The 8,223-nt window shown below is 36.5% G+C and overlaps 1 protein-coding gene across 1 annotated transcript; it reads right to left on the bottom strand.

Moving 5' to 3' along the window:
- LOC109230234 lies at positions 7,208 to 7,972 on the bottom strand. The gene has a single exon (XM_019395756.1). The coding sequence runs from the start codon at positions 7,970 to 7,972 to the stop codon at positions 7,208 to 7,210; it is 765 nt and encodes a 254-aa protein (XP_019251301.1).

Genomic DNA, 8,223 nt, shown 5'->3' with positions numbered 1-8,223 from the left:
CCGGATCCTGCACCAAAAACGAGTTAAACAACTTGGGAACAAAAAATTTGGGGGAGGGGGGGCGGCTGGACGGGGAAATGGAGAGGGTGAGGGAGAGGGAGAGTGATAGAGAGGAAAATCATACTTCATATGGTTAGATTAGAGGAAAAAATCAAGAAAAATAGCGGGTGGGGGCAGAAAAGGAAAGGGGAGAAGAGGGGAAAAAACTATAGAAGAAAGAAGAAAGAAGAAATAACGGGCTAGGGCTATAATTTAATATAGATTTGCGACCGAATCAGTCGCAATTTTGAAATTTGAATTTTCAAATTGCGACTGATTTGGTCGCAAATCCCGTTGATCAGTCAGACCTCTTTTTTATTGTAGATTTTGACCAAATAAGTCGAAACATTTAATTTAATTCTTTTTTTAATTTTACTTTTTGCGACTGATTCAGTTGCAAACCATAAAAAATATTTTTGCGGTATTTTCCGCGTAATTGAGCGACTGAATCAATTGCAATTTTGAGCCAAAAAATAAACAAAATAATTAACATGTATTTTTAACAAAAGTTTCCGATCTATTCGGTCGAAAATTGCGACCGATTTAATTCAGTCGCAAATTTGCTATTTTTTAGTAGTGTCATGAGTGGTTGATTAACCACTTGAACAAGAAAAAACAGTTATCGAGCTTAATTTAAAATATTATTAATTCTACATAATATGGACATTAAGATAAAACTAGAACACGTTTATATTAATTTATTATACTGAAATATTATCGGTTGCTTTACTTAGTTGTCTTTTTATTTTGATTCTATTAACTTTTTGAAATGTTTGCCTGTTACTTTGGGCAATGTTAGGATTTAGACTTGGAATGTTTATTTATTCCTTTTGGCATGTAAGGATTAAGAAGTCTAACCATCGGTTGAAACATAAAAAGTACTGTATAAATTTGGTGTTTGTAATTTTTAATTGGAATGTTTTATCTACTCTCATTGGGAAGTAAAAGAAATACTAGTAAATACTGCATTTAGAAGGGTATGGCTCTTTTGTACTTTTGAGATTTCATGATCATCATTTAAAAATAATCATAAAATGGAATTAGGTCTAAGGCTTAAATTTCAGCAGAATAAAAAATAGTATTAAATAATTTCTTCTCATTTGTTCAACTATTGGCGGGTAGGATTGACCAATTGCAGATACCTGGTAAAATAGTTTTTTTTTTGAAATAGAAGTCATACTTAAATATATATATATATATATATATATATATATATATATATATATATATATATTTAATATAGGAGGCTAAGACCTCCTAATATTGTCCTTAGTACATGCATCATCATAACCTAACATTACGCCTTGTAGGGCACTATTGTTCCCTAATGTGATCAAGGTTTCACAGTGTTTGCTAGAACAAGATCTAGCATACACATATCCTTCCCGATATTTATCATATACATCCATAACAAAATCAGGTGGCTTACAAAAAGTACATAACCTATTAAAGCTAGTTCTCCGTAATGCTTCTTTTGCCAAAATATGTGCCACCATATTTCCTTCTCTGAAGCTATGCTTGAATAATATCCTTCCCTTCCTGGATGCCTCCTCCACCAATAACCTGCATATATGACATAACTCATTGTTAGTAGAGTAATCTTTGTTGATAATGCTAATGATCTCCGTGGCATCAGTTTCAACTTCTATAGGGAACATATGTTCCCTAATGATTATTTGCAGTGCATGCATAAGGGCTTGGAGTTCCGTCTGCATTGGTGAGATTGCATGGACTTTCATTGAAAATGCTGTGTTCCACCTTTCTTTGGAATCACGAACAACTCCACTAATCCCCCCTTCCATGTTGATGTTGTTGAAAGCTCCATCAATGTTTGCCTTGAGCCATCCTTTTGTTGGTCTTTCCTATTTGACCTTGAATCGCATAACCTTGTTGTCAAAAGGGTTTTTATTTGATAAAAAAGAGTATTCATTTGTGTAGGCCATTATTTTTTCCAAATTTATAGGGGCCGTTTGGTTGTTAACGTTGTTATGATTTCTATTATTCCAAATCCCCCATAATGCAAAAGAAAACAATTGTTGCCAAGTCATATATCTTAAAACAATTCTTGGAGATGTGTTAATTAAGGAGATCAACCATTCATTTGTGCCTCCGTTATTATTAATGGTTACCCCTAGGTTTTGCCATAATGTCCTAGCTATGGGGCATTCCCAGAAAATGTGGTATATAGACTCAGTTTTATTTTTACATATAGGACACATTGGATCTATATTGATGCCTATCTTGGCAAGGTAGCTCCTAGTGGGTAATTTCATATGGAAGAGTTTCCAGATGAACATTATAATCTTGCTGGGACACTGTAACTCCCAAATCCAATTGGTAGAGTTTGAGTTTGGATTGTTACTATCTATTAGCTTATAGGTAGAGGAAGTTGTAAACGTGCCACTGGGATTAAGACTCCAATTCAGTAATGTTTGGTTAGCTATATGTGGGGTACAATTGATAGTATTTATGCAGTTTGTAATGGTGTTGGGTAGATTGAAGGATAATTTCCCTAAGTTCCACCCTTGTCTACCACATATATCTTTTATACGTAGTGTTTCCTCCCCTTTATTAAAAGGTCCCGAAATGCTACTTCGTAAGTAATTGAAATTAGGAATTCAGTTTGTATCCCATATGTTCATACGGGACTGATTATCTACTGCCATCTAATGCCTTTATTGCAAATACTCCATCAAATTATTAAACTTTTCCATGTAATCGATGAACCAGTGGTTCTTTTTCGTTTTCCATAGATACTAATTAACACCTTAGCCCATAGAGAGTTGGTATTAGTGAGAATTCTCCATGCCAAACCTATCAGTAGTGCCTGATTTTTAGAATTGGCCTTCTTAATACCTAGTCCACCATTTGATTTATTTTTGGTGACTGTTTCCCATCCAATTAAGTGAATTTTCTTTTTTTCCCTTGTAGTACCCCAAAGGAAGTCCCTCTGAATTTTGTCTATCTCTCGAAGAGTTTTGCTGGGAAGCAGACTTATTTGCATTAGGTGGTTAGGCAAAGTAGGGTAGATTTTATTAGTGTGCACCTCCCTGCCATACTTAGCCACTTGGCGTTCCAATTATTTAATCTAGCCCTCATCTTGTCTAGTTGAGGTTGGTAATCCTTATGCCTAGGGATGTTATTAAGTATTGGAAAATCCAAGTAGCTTCCAAATGTATTACTAACAATAATCCCAAGTGTGGTAGCAACCATTTTCTAGTTTGACTTGTACAATTTCTAGACATGACTATTTTGGACTTAGCTTATTAATTACTAGGCTAGATAATCTGCTAAAATCATCCATGCATTTTGTAATAGTCCTAAGAGTTTTTTAATTAGCCTCACCCATTAATGTCATGTCATCTGCAAAAAATAAGTGCGAGAGAGGTGGTGTCTTAGGATTTATTTTAATAGGCACCCAATTCCTAATATCTACTTCATGGTTGATGTTTTTTGAAAGCATATCCATGCATAGTATGAATAGATATGCGGACAAAAGGTCCCCTTGTCTAATCCCCCTAGTGGGTGTGAATTCATTGGTTTTGTTACCATTGACAAGGATTGAAATTGAGCTCGTGGTAACACAGTTGAGAATTAGATTACTAATGTTCCTGGGGAAATTAAAAATTTTTAGTGTTCGATAAATATATGACCATTCCAGTTTATCGAACGTTTTTTTCTAGATCAAGCTTCAGGATCATTTTTTCTTTGCCTTTGAAACGATTAAAGTTCCTAATGACTTCTTGTATTACGATAGCATTGTCACTTGCTCTCCTTCCTTTTATGAAGCTGGCTTGTTCTATATTGATTAATTGATTAAGAAAAGGCCTGACCCTGTTTGCAATTATTTTGATGATAATCTTGTAAATCATATTGCACAAACTTATAGGTCTAAAGTTCTTGAGTGTGTTAGCATTATTGATTTTTGGAATTAGGCAAATATACGTTTGGTTCACCTCCGGAGGTATTTTTGAGGTGTTAAAGACGGTATGGAATAGATTTATAACCTTGCTTCCTAAAATATGCCAGAATTTTTGGAAAAAAATGGATGAAGGCAATCAGGCCCCAGTGCCTTGTAGGGCTTAAAGGAAAACACTGATCTTCTGATTTCTTGATTGGTAAGGGGCCTATCCAGGATTGATAGGTCGCATTTTACAAGATTTGTGGCGTTATCATTAATAAGATTAGTCTTGTTATGAGAAGTTGTGAATAATTGCTTAAAATAATTTGTGACATGTTCCATTATGGAGGTCGGGTCTTCAATCCAATTTCCTGAGTCATCTTTGAAGAAAACAACATTATTCCTCCGTCTCCTATTAGTAGCTTTTATATGAAAAAACTTAGTATTGGCATCCCCTTCGTTCAACCAATTAACTCTAGACCTAATTTTCCAATAATCTTCTTCCAATTTTAGGATAGTGTTATGCTCATCAACAAGCTTATTTTCCAGGTCTTGGAGGAATTTACTAGTCTGATAGTTTATAGAATTTTGGATCCCATCTAACCTTTTTAACAACTTCCTTTTTCTAGAAAATATATTACCAAACGTTTGGTTTTTCCATTCTATCACTTTATCCTTGAAGCTTTCATTACCCCCTAGTAGATCTTTATTTTCCCAGTTATTTGAGACGAGCCGGTTAAAATCCGGATGCGTACACCAATAAGTTTCTAGACGGAATGGCCTATCCCTAACTGAATTTATTCTATTATTAAGGTTAACAAGAATAGGGTTGTGATCCGAGTGCACTTTTGGGAGGTGAATTATGGTAACATTTGTATAGGCTTGCAACCAACTATCATTAGAGTAAATCCTATCTAATCTTTCCATGATCAAGCCCTTTTTTTTTCTTACGATTGTTAGACCATATATACTTACATCCCTTAAATCCTAAGTCTACTAGATTACAATAATCTAGACAACTTATCAATGATTTAGCTCTCTTTTGGTTAATTTTTCTACCCCCGAACTTATCAGATGTGTTAATCAACTCGTTGAAATCCCCTCCTAACAACCAAGGTCCTTTATACTTGTCATAAATAGTTCTAAGGTTATCCCATAACATGTATCTATTATAAACATCATTGCTAGCATAAATTGCACTAAATAACCAAGTTAAGGCTTTTGGTTTTACCTCGATCATTGCATGAATAGCCTGCCCATTCCTAGTGAAGTTGTTGACAGTTACCACTTCGTTGTTCCACAGGATAACAAAGCCACCACTCTGCCCTACTGAAGGAACCTCGATCATTTCTGTAAAGCTAAAAGCCTCCAAGATTGAAATATAGCTTTCCATTTTAGTTTCTAGGAGTGCAACCAAACAAGGACTATGGGTATCCATTAGCTCTCTAAAGTTCCTAGTGAAGTTTGCATTATTAGCACCTCTCACATTCCAGACTACAATATTGTTTGGTTGATACATGGGGTTATTGTTGGGGGGGTTGTTATTCTGCATCACCCTTAGAGAGGGGACCATGATCACCACATTCTTCCCCACAGTTGGGTCCTGTGGTGGTCGAATGTCCAGCGAGCATTTGAACAGTGTCGCTGGGCAACTGAAGATAGATTTCCTGTCTAGCATCTCCCTGAATATTAGTATTTTTACTTCGTTTAGGCTTGAAAAGGTTACTGCCGGCTCCCCTAAGTGTGGTAGGTTTTCCAGCTCCTCTCCTTCCTCTTGAATTCCTTGTTGGTTTGGCATGTTCAGTGGTGGTGCTTGCTCGTCCATTGGATCTGGTTGTGGGTCTTGTTGGTTGGGTACTGCCTGGGCATTCCATTGTGTGAATACTGGGTTTAGTATCATGAGGTCCTCCGGAGCAAAAAAAAGGTAGGTTTAGTAGTGGATTTTGGAGAATCTGTTGGTTTGGGTGGTGAGGGATATTCCACATTTGTTGCATGTTGTTCACAAGGTTTGGATTCATTGATGGAGCTAAAGGTTGTAGGATATTGTTCATCCACATTTGATTGACATAATTGTTCATGGCTAGATTCATCCCTTCTGAGATCAGTTGGGCTAAGAAGTGGGTATTTTGGATTATCAATATTGATTCCTGCCCATTGATCTCCATATTGAAGGTCACTGCATGACCCCGTAGCCCTAGTTCTATCCATGATTGTGGAATGTGATTTGATGGACTTGGTGGTTGTGCATAGATCACTGGATTTGGTTGGAGTTGGGGTGGTAGATTTGGTAGATTGTTCATATTGGAGTTGCGAGACATGTGTATAAGTTGTAGTAAACGGTATCTCCTTCTTAGAGTGAGTGGAGTTCTGGCCATCTTTTGGAGTTATGGTGTTTATAGGAAGGGTGGTATTAAGGGGATTGGGGGGATCCCTAATGATTGACTCTATTTGCATATTGTTGGCAGAGTTATGCGTGTAGTTTATATCCATATCTTGCATAGATATGTCCCTAGCCACTTGTCCACACTTGTCCTCCAAGTGTTTCTCGTTTGATTGGTCGTGGGGGTTGGGGCATGCATGCATGCAATTAGTATTATCATGGTTATTAATTAGGTTAGTAGGTTTTATAGGTTTGTTGATTGCTTCTTTTGCTTTCTGATTGGTTGCATTAGTACTTATATCCATTTCCATTTCATTAAGCAAGTTATTGTTAGCACTAATTGTGACTGGAAATTGTGCCACGTTTGTGACATTTGTCACTTGGCCAGCAGCTTGCTTCTCATGCAAAATAATAGATTTTATATTTTTTTTTCTGAATTTTCCAAAACCATGTGCTGTTTTCCTGGTTTTGTTAGACTACTTGCACCTTCATCATTTTGTTCTAGCATTTGGTCATTAGGGAAGTGATTTTTTTCGTTGTTAACGCCAGATTTTATCTCATTAGGTTGAGTGTTAGAAGGCTTGATTAAAAGCTGTTTATTGACATAACTTAAGTGTTGAGTATTGAGATACTTACCTGACGTTGCATCAAACAAACAGAAATTAATACCTGGTGAGAGATTTGCACCAGGTTTGTGGGCACGTTCATTGGCTATCTTTACCTTACCTCTCCTAGGGAAAGAAACTGTCATCCATTCCCCTTCCTTCTCCTTGCTTTGGATTGGTGAATCCATGACTTTATTGTCTCCCATGGTTGTGATTGGTGGACTGTTATTTTGGCAGCGCAGGCTTGTGTGTCCTAGCTTGCCACATAATTTGCATAGAATGTCATTTCCCTCGTATACAATCCCCTATTAGGATAAAATTTTGCACTGGTTGGTCTAGGGGTAGCTCTACACATAATCTAGCATATCGTCCCCTCAATGTAGCTGAGGTGCATGCGTCAACTTTGAGTAATTTTCCAATGGAGTTTCCAATTCTTGATAGGATGATTCCATCGTAGAACTCCGTGGGTAATTGGGGCAGACGAACCCATATAGCTGTAAAGCTTTGGCAAGCTTTTTTTGCTACAAAATTAGGTACCCATTTTTGAGTAGAGAGAAAAAAACCATTAACAAACCAAGGCCCGTTATGTAGAATTTTGATCATGTTTTCTTCCTTGGCTAGCTTAACTGTATAGTAGTCCTCTCCAAGATCAATGAGAGGGAGATTCTCATTGATTTTCCATAGGTCTTGTAGTTTTTTTTTGAGGTAGTGATGCACCAGTCTTTTGCTTATGAGCTTAATGATAATTGAGAACTTCCAAGGGCTGTACATACGGTTAATGTCCTCAGCTGTTAGATTTATTTGCTTCAAGGTAGTAGCTTTCTTCATTGGTTCTGTGACGTCCATTTCTGTTTGTGGTATCTCCATAGCCTGGGAAGTCGATTTATCAGTTATTAGGTTGTCATTATTGTTGATGATGAACTCCTCCTTTAGGAGAGTTTCCTTGTATGATGGGGCGTTTATTGGTGTTGAGTTGAATTTGTCAGGTGGTTTTGGAGGAATATGGTTGTGGGGAATGGGTTGTTGTTGTAGTGAGAGGTCACTCATTCTCTCTCTATCACTTTTTTATCGAGTGACACCTGGTAAAATAGTTAAGGAGGGTCACAAATTAACTCGGCACGACCATCATTTATAAAAAAAACCCAGATAAATAGAATTTTTAACAGTATGATCGAAAAAGGAAATGAATGACATCTTTTAAGAAATATGAAAAATGAAGGAACATAATATGGCTCTAAAGAAGAAAATGGAATTTATTCAAAAATAAAATAACATTACTGTTGATACCCAATTTTTTC

Source organism: Nicotiana attenuata, chromosome 7 (assembly GCF_001879085.1).
Source record: "Nicotiana attenuata strain UT chromosome 7, NIATTr2, whole genome shotgun sequence".
In the NCBI taxonomy this organism is placed as follows: domain Eukaryota; kingdom Viridiplantae; phylum Streptophyta; class Magnoliopsida; order Solanales; family Solanaceae; genus Nicotiana; species Nicotiana attenuata.
The sequence above is the reverse complement of the archived record's forward strand: the minus strand, read 5'-3'. Positions and strand labels throughout refer to the sequence as shown.